The sequence below is a fragment of the Rutilus rutilus genome (genome assembly GCF_951802725.1).
Source record: "Rutilus rutilus genome assembly, chromosome: 14".
Lineage (NCBI taxonomy): Eukaryota > Metazoa > Chordata > Actinopteri > Cypriniformes > Leuciscidae > Rutilus > Rutilus rutilus.
In genome coordinates this window covers 4471840-4489187 of record NC_140219.1, presented here as the reverse complement: position 1 = coordinate 4489187, position 17348 = coordinate 4471840, and the positions used below count along the sequence as shown (strand labels likewise).

Below are 17348 nucleotides of genomic sequence, written 5' to 3'. Positions count from 1 at the left end.
AAAGGCAGCCTCCTATGATGTATATGCAGGCTAACATACTTTTACATAAGTTCAGTTCCTGTTCAGATGAAGTGAAGATGTCATTGTTTAAAGCATATTGTTCACCACTTTATACTGCTCAATTGTGGTCAAATTATAGATCAGCAAGTTCACAGAGACTTAAAGTAGCTGAAAAAGATGCAATGAGAATTCTGTCAAGGAGACCTAGATGGCATAGTGCACGTGAAATGTTTGTGAGTGCAGGAGTTAACACTTTTCAAGCTGTTACGAAATGGTATGAATACATTTATATGCCAGCTAAATGTTTCCAAAAATGAGATTATTGTGGGCTTATCAAATATAAGGATCAGTACTACACGTTATCAGTCCAAGTTGTGGAGACCACTGGTATTATTGTATTTTTTGCAAAGCATTGATTATTTTTTTATTTTTTTTATCTGTTGTTTCTTCTTTGGACAATGAGTCTGCAATACAAGTCTGATGATGATGATTAATCACCACAGGTTGTGTTTAGATGTACCACCCTCCACAAATTATCAACATACCTATTATAATTTTGCAATCATTCTTTTTTTTTCTTTTTTAAGTATCATTCATTTTATCTCATCAAATAGATATAATTTTCACAAGCTGCATAATTTATTTGTTTATTTAACGGATGTATGTGCTGATGTTTGTTATAATCAAATTCAAAATGAGCTTAAAACAAAGCTGTACTTTTACAGACCACCGCTTGTCGATCATTAAAGGAGCATAGACCTCCGTTGGCGCTGTCCGTGGTGCTGATGTGTTGTGGCATGAACTGTAGCGTGTTCAGTCTTGTGAAAAAGATTGTGTATGGGTCGTTCAGCGGATTTGTTGTTTTGTTTCGATATGTAGCAATTATATAACGCTCACTTGAACACACAATTCTCAAATCGTGTAATAAGCGTAATTTGACAACACTCGATGTTTTATTTTGTTTTTATTTCTAGGTTAAAGGAACTATTTTCATTTCATTTTATGGCGTGTTAGGAATATGTTTTGCCAAGTTTATATACATCTATGAATTAAGATCTCATTTGCTCCTCATGGTGTCGCTGTTTACCTGTGCTTCCAATTTCTTTTTGTTATCTCCACCCATTTGCGTTGCTATTTGCTGAATGCATGCCCAGTCAGTGTCAGTGCGGAGACTGTCTTTCGTCTTTCTTAGAACAGCTGAAGATGAGCTGGTGTTCAAACTGATAGTTTTTCTTTTTTATTTGCTTGTCATTTTTTTTTTATCAAGTAGTCTACATTTTGTCCACAGCCGAAAATGATGGATAAAGGATTGTTGCCGACAACACTCTGTCTTTTCTTCTCCATCTTTTTTATGGCGCACACCGCTTATGGAGACGTGAGCTATTCTTTCCCGGAAGAGATGAAACGCGGATCTGTGATTGGAAATATAGCAAAGGATCTCGGGCTCGATGTGAACAGACTATCATATCGTAAGGCTCGCACTGATACGGAAGGTAACAGAAAACGATACTGTGACATTAATCTGAATACTGGAGATCTGACCGTAGCGGAAAGGATTGACAGAGAGGGGCTTTGTGGAAAGAAAGATTCGTGTGTTATAAATCAAGAGCTGGTGCTGGAGTATCCTTTAGAATTACATCGTATCAGTCTTCGGGTTCAAGATGTTAACGACAACAGTCCTTATTTCGTTAAAGATGTGATTAATCTGGAGATAAGGGAATCTGCCGTTAAAGGCAAGCGCTTCTTGCTTGAAGAAGCAAACGATGCAGATATTGGGCAAAATTCTGTACAAAGCTATTCTATTCAAAATAATGAATATTTTGTTTTGTCAGTGCAAAGCAACTCTCTTGGGGAGAAATATGCTGAAATCATTTTAAACAAAGAGTTGGATCGTGAGCAGCAGAACGAGGTGACTTTAATTCTTACTGCGGTAGACGGCGGGACTCCACCGAGATCAGGGACTGTAGCCATACACGTCACTGTGCTGGATGCTAATGATAATGCTCCAGTCTTTAGTCAGGCTGTCTATAAAGTCAGTCTGCCTGAAAATTCTCCTGTAGATACTGTAGTGGTGACAGTGAGCGCTACTGATGCTGACGAGGGACAAAATGGAGAAGTCATGTATGAATTTGGTCATGTTATGGAAGACTATAAACATTTATTTTACCTTGATCGGAAGACCGGAGTCATCAGCATAAAAGGGCCACTAGATTTTGAGGAAGAAACCACATTTTCTCTGCGAATAATAGCTAAAGATGGTTCAGGTCTAACGTCTTATTCTAACGTTGTAATCAGTTTAAGTGACATTAATGATAACGCCCCTATAATTATAGTAAAATCACTTAACAGTCCAGTTCCTGAGAACGTGTTACCCGGCACAGAGGTTGGCATCATTAATGTTCAGGACAGAGACTCTGAGAATAACGGACAGGTGCGCTGCTCCATTCAGCAAAATGTCCCATTTAAACTCGTACCTTCAATCAAAAACTACTATTCTCTGGTGACCACAGGTGAATTAGACCGCGAGCTGCTCTCTGATTATAATATTACAATCACTGCTACTGATGAGGGCTCTCCGCCTTTATCTTCCACTAAGAATATACACTTGACTGTAGCTGACGTGAATGATAATCCACCTGTATTTGAGGAGCAGAATTACAGAGCTCATGTGCAAGAAAATAACAAACCGGGCTCCTCTATTTGTTCAGTATCAGCTACAGACCCGGACTGGAGACAGAATGGCACTGTAGTTTATTCTCTGTTGTCCTCTGATGTCCATGGCGCACCGGTGTCCTCCTTTCTATCCATTAACGGAGACACCGGGGTCCTTCATGCCGTGAGGTCGTTTGATTACGAACAGATGAAGAGTTTCAAAGTGCTCGTGTTAGCCAGAGACAACGGTTCTCCTCCTCTGAGCAGTAACATGACCGTGAGTGTCTTCATATCTGATGAGAATGACAACTCCCCTCAGATATTATACCCCTCTCCGGAAGGAAACTCCTTCATGACCGAGATGGTCCCCAAAGCTGCGCAGGCGGGCTCCCTGGTCTCCAAGGTGATCGCCGTGGACGCGGATTCTGGACAGAACGCGTGGCTCTCGTATCACATTATTAAAGCGACTGATCCGGGACTTTTCACTATCGGTGTCCACAGCGGGGAGATCAGGACGCAGCGGGACATTTCTGAACCTGACAGCATGAAACAGAACCTTATTGTGTCCGTGAGAGATAACGGACTGTCCTCTCTCTCAGCCACGTGCGCGCTGTATTTACTCATATCAGATAACTTGGCTGAAGTTCCAGAACTGAAAGACATGTCTCATGACGAGAGCAGCTCCAAACTGACGTTTTATTTGATCATCGCGCTGGTGTCCGTTTCCACTTTCTTCCTGACCTTCATCATCATCATCCTGGCCGTGAGGTTTTGTCGCATGAGAAAGCCCAGACTGTTGTTTGATGGAGCTGTAGCCATTCCCAGCGCCTATATCCCTCCAAATTACGCAGAGGTGGAGGGCGCGGGAACTCTCCGCAGCACTTACAATTATGACGCGTACCTGACCACGGGCTCGCGCACTAGTGACTTCAAGTTCGTCAGGTCTTATAATGAGGGCACACTGACTGCTGACCTGACTCTGGAAAAGACTCAGTCCGCTGTGGATGATCTTGAAGGACTTGATGCAGAAATGAGCGACTCGTTTCAGGTAGGACTAACAAAGTTTTTATGTTTTAATGGTCTGGGCTTCCATATTAAATGTGTATTTACGTTCAAAGTTGACCGCTTTGATTGGCAACAGGCTCTTAAAAAGATCACGTGAAGATTTTCCTAGGGCGAAGTTGATGTCAGAAAAGCTATTAATTGGTATGTTTATAAATAATTTTTAGATTTTCTGGTCATGAGTTATCAATTGTAAGTCAAGATGCATGATTCACGAATTAATTCACGAATCTATGTTTTGCATATTGGCCTTTTTATTTTATTTTATTAATTTTGTTTCTGGTCGTTCTCCTTTCTCTTTCCCTGCCTCTAAACTTTTTTTTTTTTTTAAACTTGCTTCGTCCTTTTGGAAGCTTTATTTTGTTATATGAGTCAGCATGCTCTTTAATAACGACGTCTTTTTTCCTTGATTCTCGGTTTTAAGTCATGCGATATGGCTTGTCTCTGTATTATCATCATCATGTTTCATTACCGTTTTTTTATTGGTGACTGAGGCCTTGATATCGAAAGGATTGACAACATTTGCAAATTATTTAGAAAGTTAAAAATAAACAAATAATGGAACTTGTTTGAAGTTTGTTCATGTTAATTTTCTTTTAAATTCTATAATTCTTTCTGCCTTCTCTGTAACTTAAGAAATTACTCTGTAGCTTTTGCATTTGGCTACTTTCATCATAGTGTCCTTAATATGACATATTTTTAGCAGCTTAATTTACATAGACTTCTTACAAACTTTTAAAAGACCTGTGTGGCGTTAACTTGCCTCTGAAATACAGTTATTGGAGTGCAGGACAGTGTATCTGTTTTTTAGCTAGTACTAACAGTCTTTCTTTTACGAATGGTTTGATTTACATATTTTATATGTATTTGTGTTCTAAACTGAGTGCTTTCTTTGGCAGCAGACTCTGTTCTTGACAGATCTTTTGTCTCTTTCATGTAATATTATTGTAGTATATGAGTGACATTTTGACATCAGAGATGTACCATGAGTTGTCTTTAAAAAATATATTTTTTTTGGTCATGTGGGCAGTTTTAAGTCATGAGGCATGATTCATAAATAGATGTTTTTTTTTACTTATTTAGGTACTTGTATTTTTCCCCACTAGCCACTGTTTTGGATTTAAATAGGTTAAAAGTTGATTGTTGGTGATCTTTAGAGGTAAGAAATCAAATTTCGGCTTCACTCTTGAATAATCCTTCTTTCTAGCTTTTTGTTTTAGTATTAGTTTTAAATATGTTTTGGATCATTACCAGGCTGTGTGTCCGTGGATTCTGCTTTGTAATGATCTATGAATGTTAATATTTTAAGTAGTTTTACGTTTTCTCTCATCGATGTCTCCTTTATGTATTGATGGTATATAGATGGAATTAAAGTCGGATGACAGAAATATGCCATTAAGTGTGATTTTGTAAATGTCCAATAATGTCCTTGTAGTCTGTTTGGAAATAGCATAGAGCTGGTTTTCCCTGTCGCTGTCCGTGGTGCTGCACTAGCGTTTACTCTGGTGTTTGAGCGTGTTGCTCTTTTCTCTCATATATTATACCTCACACAACTCTATCCTGCTGCATTTTTTCTTTTCTTTTTTTAATACTACACGTACTGTTGTCGTACTTCTCTCACACTCTTCAGAAAATGTTGCTGCTGGCTTTTTTTTTTGCTAAATAATTTTAAGCATGTAACCAGCGTTCTTTATATGATGCGACACTTAATCCTGTCAAAAAAAAAAAAAAAAAATATATATATATATATAATTTTCATCTAGTTTCTTCTTTTTAACTCACAGTGTCGCTGTTTACCTGCAAAACGATGTGTGTGTTCAATACACATCTCTCCACCCTGTTTATGATGTCATACAGTTTCAAGCTCGTCTTGTTATAGAAAATCGTCGACGGTGATCGAAGGACTATTTCAGACATTGGATTTATTTGTACACTTGCTTCTTTTACATGTTACTTTTGTATCTGGATTTAATTCTGAACAATTTCTGAAACATTTTAAATGTTCTGCTTTGCTGCTGAGATGTTTGGCCTTTTGTTCTTCGTGCTGATGGCGCACACCGCTTATGGAGACGTGAGCTATTCTTTCCCGGAGGAGATGAAACGTGGATCTGTGATTGGAAATATAGCAAAGGATCTCGGGCTCGATGTGAACAGACTTTCATCTCGTAAGGCTCGCATTGATACTGAAGGTAACAGAAAACGATACTGTGACATTAATCTGAATACTGGAGATCTGACCGTAGCGGAGAGAATCGACAGAGAGGGGCTTTGTGGAAAGAAAGATTCGTGTGTTTTAAATCAAGAGCTTGTGCTGGAGGATCCTTTAGAATTACACCCTATCCGTCTTCTGGTTCAAGATGTTAACGACAACAGTCCTTATTTCGGTAAAGATGTGATTAATCTGGAGATAAGCGAATCTGCCGACAAAGGCAAGCGCTTCTTGCTTGAAGAAGCAAACGATGCAGATATTGGGCACAATTCTGTACAAGGCTATTCTATTCAAAATAATGAATATTTTGTTTTGTCAGTGCAAAGCAACTCTCTTGGGGAGAAATATGCCGAAATCATTTTAAATAAAGAGTTGGATCGTGAGCAGCAGAAAGAGGTGACTTTAATTCTTACTGCGGTAGACGGCGGGACTCCACCGAGATCAGGGACTGTAGCCATACACGTCACTGTGCTGGATGCTAATGATAATGCTCCAGTCTTTAGTCAGGCCGTCTATAAAGTCAGTCTGCCTGAAAATTCTCCTGTAGATACTGTAGTGGTGACAGTGAGCGCTACAGATGCTGACGAGGGACAAAATGGAGAAGTCATGTATGAATTTGGTCATGTTATGGAAGACTATAAACATTTGTTTTACCTTGATCGGAAGACAGGAGTCATCAGCATAAAGGGGCCACTAGATTTTGAGGAAGAAGCCACATTTACTGTGCGAATAATAGCTAAAGATGGTTCAGGTCTAACATCTTACTCAAACGTTGTGATCAGTGTAAGTGACATTAATGATAACGCCCCTATAATAATAGTAAAATCACTTAAAGGACCGATTCCTGAGAACGCGTTACCCGGTACAGAGGTTGGCATCATTAATGTGCAAGACAGAGACTCTGAGAATAACGGACAGGTGCGCTGCTCCATTCAGCAAAACGTCCCATTTAAACTCGTACCTTCAATCAAAAACTACTATTCTCTGGTGACCACAGGTGAATTAGACCGCGAGCTGCTCTCTGATTATAATATTACAATCACTGCTACTGATGAGGGCTCTCCGCCTTTATCTTCCACTAAGAATATTCACTTGACTGTAGCTGACGTGAATGATAATCCACCTGTATTTGAGGAGCAGAATTACAGAGCTCATGTGCAAGAAAATAACAAACCGGGCTCCTCTATTTGTTCAGTATCAGCTACAGACCCGGACTGGAGACAGAATGGCACTGTAGTTTATTCTCTGATGTCCTCTGATGTCAATGGCGCACCGGTGTCCTCCTTTCTATCCATTAACGGAGACACCGGGGTCATTCATGCCGTGAGGTCGTTTGATTACGAACAGCTGAAGAGTTTCAAAGTGCTCGTGTTAGCCAGAGACAACGGTTCTCCTCCTCTGAGCAGTAACGTGACCGTGAGTGTCTTCATATCGGATGAGAATGACAACTCCCCTCAGATATTATACCCCTCTCCGGAAGGAAACTCCTTCATGACCGAGATGGTTCCCAAAGCTGCGCAGGCGGGCTCCCTGGTCTCCAAGGTGATCGCAGTGGACGCGGATTCTGGACAGAACGCGTGGCTCTCGTATCACATTATTAAAGCGACTGATCCGGGACTTTTCACTATCGGTGTCCACAGCGGGGAGATCAGGACGCAGCGGGACATTTCTGAACCTGACAGCATGAAACAGAACCTTATTGTGTCCGTGAGAGATAACGGACTGTCCTCTCTCTCAGCCACGTGCGCGTTGTATTTACTCATATCAGATAACTTGGCTGAAGTTCCAGAACTGAAAGACATGTCTCATGACGAGAGCAGCTCCAAACTGACGCTTTATTTGATCATCGCGCTGGTGTCCGTTTCCACTTTCTTCCTGACCTTCATCATCATCATTCTGGCCGTGAGGTTTTGTCGCAGGAGAAAGCCCAGACTGTTGTTTGATGGAGCTGTAGCCATTCCCAGCGCCTATCTTCCTCCAAATTACGCAGAGGTGGAGGGCGCGGGAACTCTCCGCAGCACTTACAATTATGACGCGTACCTGACCACGGGCTCGCGCACTAGTGACTTCAAGTTCGTCAGATCTTATAATGAGGGCACACTGACTGCTGACCTGACTCTGAAAAAGACAGCTTTGGATGATCTTGAAGGGCTTGATGCAGAGGCTATGCAAGAAAGCACCTCTGAAAATAAGGTATGAAATTGATTCTGCATGTTTAATGACCTTGCATAAGTAGATTTTGGAGCAGTAGTCGTATCAAATATTGCTAATCAGAAAGATCTATAAACTGCATTTTTTTTCTCACCTTGGCAACCATTCATATGGAATTCTTCTCTTTTTCTTATTGTTCTGTGTTGAGGTTACAACCTAAGAAACTGGCTTTACCAGTTATAACATCAGTGCATTTTACATAGAAGTTTACATAGAATTTAAAATAGTGTTTTTTTAAATACATTTCCAGAAGGGAATTTTAATTAGGTAACCATTACAACCTAGTGTGTATAATTATTATTAATTATTTATTTTATGTGAATTTGAGAGTTTTTATGATACAGTTTTAAGTTAAGATGTTTGTTCAGTTCCTCTAAAAAAAAAAAAAAAAAATTGTTTAAAAAAAAAAGTTAAAAAAGTTTTCAAATCTATTTTTGGCCCCTGAAATAATATTTAGCAAATAAATATTGATATCTATGTTCTTCATATATATATATATATATATATATATATATATATATATATACTGTATATATATATATATATATATATATATATATATATATATATATATAATATAATATAATATATATATATATATATATATATATATATATATATATATATATACAGACCCTTTCCAAAAAATTAGAATATCATGGAAAAGTTTCTTTATTTCCATAATTCCATTCAAAACGTTAAACTTCCATAGATTATAGATTCAGGGCCCAAAACTTAAACGATTTCAAGTATTTAGTTGTTTATTTGTACATAATTTGGGCTTCCAGCTCATAAAACCCACGAAAACAGGATTTCAAAAAATTAGAATATTACATGAAATTCACGCAGTAATTACACAGTGATACCATGGTCATTGAACCAGGTTTTGGTTATTTTGGCAGTGTGGGCAGGTGCAAATCCTGCTGGAAAATGAAGGAAGCATGAAGTGCTCTGAACATGTCCTGGTAGACGGCTGCGTTGACTCTGGATTTAATAAAGCACAGTGGACCAAAGTCCTCTTTTCTGATGAGAGCAAATTTTGCATCTCATTTGGAAACCAAGGTCCCAGAGTCTGGAGGAAGAATTGAGAGGCACACAATCCAAGATGCTTGAAGTCCAGTGTGAAGTTTCCACAGTCTGTGTTGGTCATTGGCTGGTGTTGGTCCACTGTGCTGTCCACTCAACGCAGCCGTCTACCAGGACATTTTCAGAGCACTTCATGCTTCCTTCAGCAGACAAGCTTTATGGAGATGCTGACTTCATTTTCCAGCAGGATTTGCACCTGCCCACACTGCCAAAAGAACCAAAACCTGGTTCAATGACCATGGTATCACTGTGTAATTACTGTGTGATTTCATGTAATATTCAAATTTTTTGAAATCCTGTTTTCGTGGGTTTTATGAGCTGGAAGCCCAAATTATGTACAAATAAACAACTAAATACTTGAAATCGTTTAAGTTGTGGGCCCTGAATCTATAATCTATGGAAGTTTAACGTTTTGAATGGAATTATGGAAATATATAAACTTTTCCATGATATTCTAATTTTTTAGAAAGGGTCTGTAAAGAACATAGTAATAATGACTAATACTCAGAGATTATATAAAATTGATATCAATATTTATTTCCTACATTTATATATATATATATATATATATATATATACAAATTTTATATATATAATTTCTTTTCTTTTTTTTTTTGTGGAAAGAGTTTGTGGGTCTGTAACTCTTACATTTGGTCTCTGGGTGACGCTCTCATGTTATGAACAGCTCAGGAAGAAGTGATCTCATCTGTGCTGTGTGCCCTGATGCCCCAGTTTAATCAGTGTTGCACAGCGAGGAGAGGAGAGGAGGGAGAGATGAGGGATGGATGGGGAGGGGAGTGCTGTAAGCGTGTAGAGAAAGAGAGAGAAAATAAAAATCTAAGCCGACAGGAGCAGGCATCAGAGCACAGTGTCTGTCCCATATAGGATCTCTTCAGAATGCGCTTTTATCCTCATTATTTTTGTTCTTTATTATTTAAATGTAACCATTAATATTTTACAACATGATTTGTTTGTCAAGATGCGTACTGGCACATTTCTGGCTTCAGCTTTACTTCTGCTTCATTTGCATGTGCGGTTCTCTTGCTGAAGTGCGTTATTCGGTTCCAGAGGAGATGCAGCAAGGCTCCATCATCGGCAATGTGGCGAGAGATTTGGGAATAGATGTGACGGAGCTCAAGAGACGTAATGCTCGAGTTGTTGCTGAGGGGAGCCGACAGTTTTGCGAGCTGAGTCCAGAAACAGGCTCTCTGTTGGTGAGCGAGAGAATGGACCGCGAGGAGCTTTGCTCACAGTCTGCACCCTGCGTCCTGCAATTTCAACTGCTACTGGAGAATCCGCTCAAAGTCTACAGTCTCCTCTTGGACATCCAGGACATCAACGATAACAGCCCAGCGTTTGATAACGGTCAGATTGAGCTTGAGCTACTGGAGTCAACGGTCCTGGGGAGGCGTTTTCCACTTGAAAGTGCTCACGATCCTGACATAGGAGCTAATTCTGTTCAGCATTATCAACTCAGTGGGAGTGAATATTTTGCTTTAGAGATGAATACTCAGGTGGACAGAAGTGCATATCCTGAATTGGTGCTCAAAAAGCCTTTGGATCGAGAAAGCCAGGCTGATCACTTTCTGACCCTAAGTGGAGTGGATGGTGGCCGGCCTTCTCGTTCTGGAGCGGCTTCAATTCACATTCACGTGTTAGACGCTAATGATAATGTTCCTGTGTTTAGTCAAAGGGTGTATAAAGTCAGCGCACAAGAAAATTCAGCTCAAGGTTCTGTGTTGGTTAAATTAAATGCAACCGATTTAGACAGCGGGATTTACGGGGAAGTTAGTTACTCTTTCAGTCACGTGCCTGATAAGACCAGAGGGATTTTAGAGGTTGACCCTGTGACGGGAGAGGTGAGGGTCATGGGCGCATTGGATTACGAGGAGGCCAGTTCTCATGAGCTGGATGTTCAAGCCAAAGATGGAGGAGGACAGTCATCTCACTGTAAACTCATCATAGATGTGATAGATGTGAATGACAATGCACCTGTTATTGCAGTTAAATCAAATTCTGCTACTGTGCCAGAAGACGCTTCACCTGGAACCATGGTGGCTTTGCTAAATGTTTATGACCTTGATACCGGCACCAGTGGCCGGGTCACGTGTGAGATATCTGACGATGTGCCATTTAAGCTTGTTTCAGAAGTGAAGAATTACTTTATGCTTGTGATTGATGGAGTTTTAGACCGGGAAAAGAGTCCTAACTATAACATAACCGTGACTGCTGTGGATGCTGGAACACCCCCTTTATTCAGCAGCAAAACTGTAGCCATAACAGTCACAGACGTTAATGATAATCCTCCTATTTTTAGACACGGTGACTACAGCATGCAGTTTGCAGAGAATCAGCCTCAGGGTACCCCAGTCATTAAAGTCAGAGCTGACGATGCAGATGAGGGGCAGAATGCTAGAATCCTGTATTCTCTTTCAGAAGATGCAGCTTCTCTTTTTTCCATTAACGCAGAGACCGGTGAGATATTTACTCGACGGCCATTTGATTACGAAATGTCCACTCACTTCCATGTTCCAGTGATGGCGCGAGATGGAGGCAGCCCTCAGTTCACTAGCACATGCACTGTCCGGGTCTTTATTGCAGATCAGAACGACAATGCTCCGGTTGTTCTGTACCCAGTTCAGTTTGATGGATACCTTGCTGATGACATTGTGCCCCGAGCTGCTCCTGCAGGTTATTTGGTCACTAAAGTGGTTGCTGTTGATGCAGACGCAGGGCACAATGCATGGCTGTCCTATCGAATCTTGAAAGCCACGCAGTCTAATTTGTTTTCTGTTGGACTACACTGTGGGGAAATTCGGACACTAAGACCATTTGTAGAAGATGATGAAATCAAACAAACCTTGCTAGTCTCTGTGAGTGATAACGGGCCTGAGTTTTTGTCTGCCACTGCAACTGTCAATATTATGATTGAAGATGGCTTGCCAGTCATCGATGAGCTCTTTGCACGTGGCTTGGAAGAGTCACATGCTCACAAGGACCTTATTCTGTATTTAATACTGGCTCTGGCAGGCGTGTCCAGTCTTTTCTTTGTGCTCATCATTGCTATGGTCTATATGAGATTATGTAGACACAGATACATGTATCGCTCAACTGCAAACTTACCCGTTTTTCCTCCCACCTACGGACCACCTGGCTACTCCGACGTGAGCCGCTTCAATACTTTGCAGAAGGATGATCAATATAATTCATTCTTAACCACAGGCTCGTGGAGAGGGGACTTCAGATTCGGCTCTGACTTGCGGAATAAGAGTGGGACGTCAGGGCATGTGGGTGGCCGCAGCACTGCACGTGCAACGCTCTTAGTGCCACATAGATTCTAACCCAGATGGTTTTGACCCTGACAATCATACAGAAAATCCTTATCAACAGATCGGACTGAAGGCTTTGTTCAAGCAAATGACATATGTTCCTCGTTATATGCATTAACCTGTTTCATGAAAACACATTACAGTGAATCCTTCACCTTTGTTTTATGTCCTTTTCTGCTTTGATTCTGCATGTGACAAGATCTTGACATCCATAATGTTTATTTTTAGTGTTTTATTTTTTTTACACGTTTTATAATTGCACTTTAAAGACTTTCGTGTGCTCTTTAATATTTTATGCGGATCTGCTTTAATGTATTATTTTAAAATATAATAAGAAAATATGTTGAATAATATAAATATATATATAGTTCAGATGCAAAAGCCTCTAAGTGCCATCTGAAATTTTCTTCTTGAATGAAAAAGAATGTTTGTAACCAAACAGATCTCGGTCCCCATTGACTACCATAGTATATATTTTTTCCTACTATGGAAGTCAATAGGGACTGAGATCTGTTTGATTACAAACATTCTTCCAAATATCTTCCTTTGTGTTCAGCAGAACAAAGAAACTCATACAGGTTTGGAACAACTTGAGGGTGAGTAAACGATGACAGAATTTTCATTTTTGGGTGAACTATCCCTTTAAGTTCACTAATTTCATTTAAATAGCAATGAAAATGACCTATTAATTGTCATTTAAGTGAAACTACTGAACTTAGATATACAAGCTTGACAAAAATGATCATTCTAGAAGAAAATTTCAGATGGCACTTAGAGGCTTTTGCATCTGAACTCTTCATATATATATACACATACAGTGCTGTCCTGAATAAGATATTTTACATAAAAGATGTTTACATAAAAGATGTTTACATAAGACAAAAAATAAATAAATAGCTGAATCAATAAAAAATTTCAAACGACCCCGTTCAAAAGTTTATGTCTCCTTAATTTTTAATACTGTGTGTCGTTACCTGGATGATCCATAACTGTTAAATTCAGCTATTTTTGTTTTGTTTTGTGGACTGCATGTAAACATCTTTTATGTAAAATATCTTATTTAGGACAGTACTAAATAAATAAATAAAATAATAACATGCATTTTGTATGATCCCTCTTATTTTGTTAAAATTATTCATATTTTCACAAGGGGTGTGTAAACCTTTGAGCATCACTGTATGATGTCACAATGAGCACAGACTTTACTTTTTTCCTTTGGAAGCCAGTTATTTTATTTTTTATTATTAAGAGGTTTGCACTGCAAACTTTAAACTTGAAATGAAATGTCTTCAAATGGAAGTGTTCTGTTAACTCTGCTAAACTATAATTACTAAACCTATAATTACTAAAACTAAAACTGAAACTAAATATATAATAACTAAATAGAAATGTGTTCACAAAATAAAAAACTAAAATAAAACTAAGAAAACCATTAATGAAACTAACTAAAAATAAAACTGAAATTTACAGGAAAATTTAATTAAATTAAAAATAATTTAAAAATGCAAAACTATAATAACCTTAAAGTCGGCATGAAATCAAATTTGACAAATCTTCTTTTTATATGTAATATTGTAGTGTTTATTATAAATGATTTATCTGTGCACTTCATTATTTTTTTTTAAATTCATGTACCCTTATAATCTTTAATCAAATACATTACCCTTCCCTCCCCCCTCGAAACGACCTCTCTTCTCTTTCGGTCACGTGCCATGGCGAAAGGGTGCGGCCACTGCCGATGAGGGTGCGGCTATCGGTGTTTAAGATAGATAGCAGCCTACCATTCGGACATGTCGAGATGCTCTCGAGGGTGAACTTGACTGATAACTTGACTTGAATTATCTTGGTTCGCGGGAGGCTCATATAAATATGGGCTGATTCCTGCCTGAAAATTTAGCTCCTCGTTCTCGTTGCCGGGCTCCTCAATAAAAAATCCTTCATGGGAGGGTAACGGTGGGGAGTCCGGTGGAGAGAAATCCTCCACAACTGAATGCAATTAAACTGGCATTCAAATCTGCCTCCATTTTGTTTGCAACGCCCAACCTCCAATGATCCAATCAATTCCCGAAGGTCGAAATCAACCCCCACCCTATATTTTTTTTTTTTCTAATTTCAGAAGCCGTTTCACTCGGATATAGGTCACAACAAGGAAAAAATGACAATCTCAACTTCCGTTTCATGCCGACTTTAATAATCACTGAGTTTGTATTTGATGAGGATCCATCTTTTCATTCTTTGACTGCAGATATTTTCTGCCCGATCATACTCTCTCTCTCTCTCTCTCTCTCTCTCTCTCTCTCTCTCTCTCTCTCTCTCTCTCTCTCTCTCTCTCTCTCTCTCTCTCAATCTCTCTCTCAGACTGAAAGATTAAATGGTTGAAAGATGTTACATTTCACATAAACCCTCTTCTGCTTCTGTGAACCAGATTTATCACAAATATATCTTCATCTGTCTTTCCGTACTCTTTACTCTGTGCTTTATTTTTGATTTTATACATATTAAGCTGACGTGTTATGAAAGCTTCTTTCTTATCCTTTCTCATAAATGTGCAATGTCATCTACGTATGTGCAATTTGTTTCTGGTGATTTTACCTTAAAGTTCAAATAATAACATTTTCCTTTGCACCTTTACAAAACACAAACTGTGAATGTATAATTAATTTACACAAACGCAATTTTTTACCAGAAGATGTTAATCTGTAAGTATTTAGTTATTGATTTGAACCAGAATCACTGTCACTGGAGGTGTCTACATTTATACTTTAGATATTTTAACACTTTGCATAGTGCTGTGCGTGTGTGTGCATAATGTGCTTTGTAAAGTGACTTTCAGCTTTAGGAGTTATATTAATAAAAATATTTATCAAAAGAGGCACAATCTGAGCATCTCTTTTAAGTGGGAAATTATGAAATACTGCATGCAACATTAGACACATTTAGGAATGATTTTGTTGATTATTCAGTAGAAATATTCAACATGGTCATACCCTTCAGCAGTCTTCGTAGTGTCCCAGTATGGCTGTCCTGTGTTTAATCAAAGATATGCTTGTATTTACTCAGGTAAGGTTTTTTTTTTTGTTGTTGTTGTTGTTTTTTTTAACAGTAAATGTATACTTGCAGTAACCAGTGCGATGACAGAATATGTTTGTGCATACTGTCTTTCAATCCATGTAGCATAAGATACAATTGTAATGGCCTTTCACCTTAAAGTTGTTCATAGTACTAAGCTTTCAAGCAACATTTTAACTAAGTTATCTTACTGGTCATACTTTCGGTTAGTAATTTGTATCGTATATCTTTGGCAGTGCTATTGTTAGCTTCACTTTTCCTCTAAAGCAGATATTTCTATTGCAACATTTCTAAATGTTGCTATACGACAATGTGTGAAAAGTGTAAGTGTAATGTGATTATCTTCATTTAACATTTTTATTACATTTACCACTAAGATACTTTGCCATGAAGATAAGTCTAAAAAATGAGGATTTTTTTTATGACATATATATAACCATCATTTAACAACTGTCCAGATATTTGAGCTTCTTATCTAGGATAAAGGATGATTTAGTCTTGTGACTATAAGGCCACATGTAAACTGTTGGTCTGCTTGATTAAATGTAGAGTCTAGATGGAGAGTACTGTTTTCTCTGAGCAGATGTTTGTGTGTTTTATAACTGTGACTGTGCACTGAGCTCATCTGCAGTGTATAATATGTTCTGACATGCCTTTTAATCGGGCCATGAACGCCTGATGCATACACGTGAGCATAAATAATGCCACAATAATGCTACAACAGAGAGACTGGGGTGAATTTGCAAAAAAAAAAAAAATCAATCAAATGTCATTCTGAGCTTAATTTAGGGTTTTTCAAGTGACATTAGGGGCAAATTTAATTAACATCAGATCTTCGGATGGTTAATATACCATTTAACATAAAAAGTGTTAAGTGAATCATAGTTGTTGACTTAACAATAGTTGTTCTGAGTGCCAGTTATGAATGCATGGAATATACATGTAGTTAAATGCTTGGTATCACTCTCAGAAAAAGGTACAAAAGTGGTCACTTGGACGGTTACCCTTTCAAAAGGTACACCTTTGTACCTTATTTACCCCTAAAGGGTGCATATAAGTATCTTAAAGGTACATGTTAGTACCTAAATTATACATATTAGCACTATTTAAAAATTGGATCACTACAGAGCTAGCTTTTGTACCTCTTATTCTGAGAGTGTACAGTATTGGGGCTGTGATGTACTGCAGATCCGTATCCACAGAATGCTGTGCATTTTCCAGTCAGTGACTGTGTTCTATTTAAAATGTTCACTCATGTGTGATTAAACTGTTGCTTTAGGCAGGCCTACTTCTGCTGAACACTTCTGTACATGTGAGAATGGTGTCTCTCTCTCTCTCTCTCTCTCTCTCTCTCTCTCTCTCTCTCTCTCTCTCTGTGTCTCTCTCTCTGTGTCTCTCTGTCTCTCTCTCTCTCTCTCTCTGTCTCTCTCTCTTTCTCTCTCTCTGTGTGTGTGTGTAAAAGAGAAATTGGACAGCAAAATATTAAAACACAGACATCAAATCTGATTATTTTAGTGCACACATGCAGAGATGCCTTCATGAAGAGCTACTGGAGGGTGACAGAGGCAGAAATGTCTCCTCATGTCCCACACACTCTTGTGTTTCTCAGTGTACACATTCCAATCACGCTGGAGATCATGATGATGATCATTGTGTGTGCTAGTATGTCATTATGTTACAGTGTTTCTGTGAAAGCCATACTCAGTGTTTTATGGCTTTTCTGAGTGCAC

At 38.7% G+C, this 17348-nt stretch overlaps 2 protein-coding genes across 8 annotated transcripts in view; both read left to right on the top strand.

Moving 5' to 3' along the window:
* LOC311303879 (protocadherin gamma-A11-like) overlaps positions 1-17348 on the top strand; it is a gene marked incomplete at its 5' end in the record, with an annotated part of 224513 nt that overhangs the window by 103309 nt on the left and 103856 nt on the right. Inside the window, one exon of one of the 7 annotated variants that reach the window (XM_084430617.1) lies at positions 195-3700. The exons of the other annotated variants lie outside the window; for them this stretch is intronic. Within the exon in view, the coding sequence (XP_084286743.1) occupies positions 1295-3700 (2406 nt within the window). Of the gene's footprint in view, positions 1-194; positions 3701-17348 lie in introns of those variants that run through there. 7 annotated transcript variants of the gene reach the window in all.
* Positions 5434-10478, top strand: LOC311303888 (protocadherin beta-16-like). Its single transcript, XM_084430637.1, has 2 exons — positions 5434-8116; positions 10271-10478. Exons 1-2 carry the CDS (start codon positions 5714-5716, stop codon positions 10340-10342), a joined length of 2475 nt encoding a protein of 824 aa, XP_084286763.1. The 5' UTR covers positions 5434-5713; the 3' UTR covers positions 10343-10478.

What these genes read in the sequence shown, in the direction of transcription:
- LOC311303888 (XM_084430637.1), top strand. Translation starts at nt 5,714, where the DNA reads ATGTTCTGCTTTGCTGCTGAGATGTTTGGCCTTTTGTTCTTCGTGCTG. An exon ending in AAAGCACCTCTGAAAATAAG is followed by an intron (nt 8,117 to 10,270) that starts GTATGAAATTGA and finishes CTCTTGCTGAAG; the next exon opens with TGCGTTATTCGGTTCCAGAG.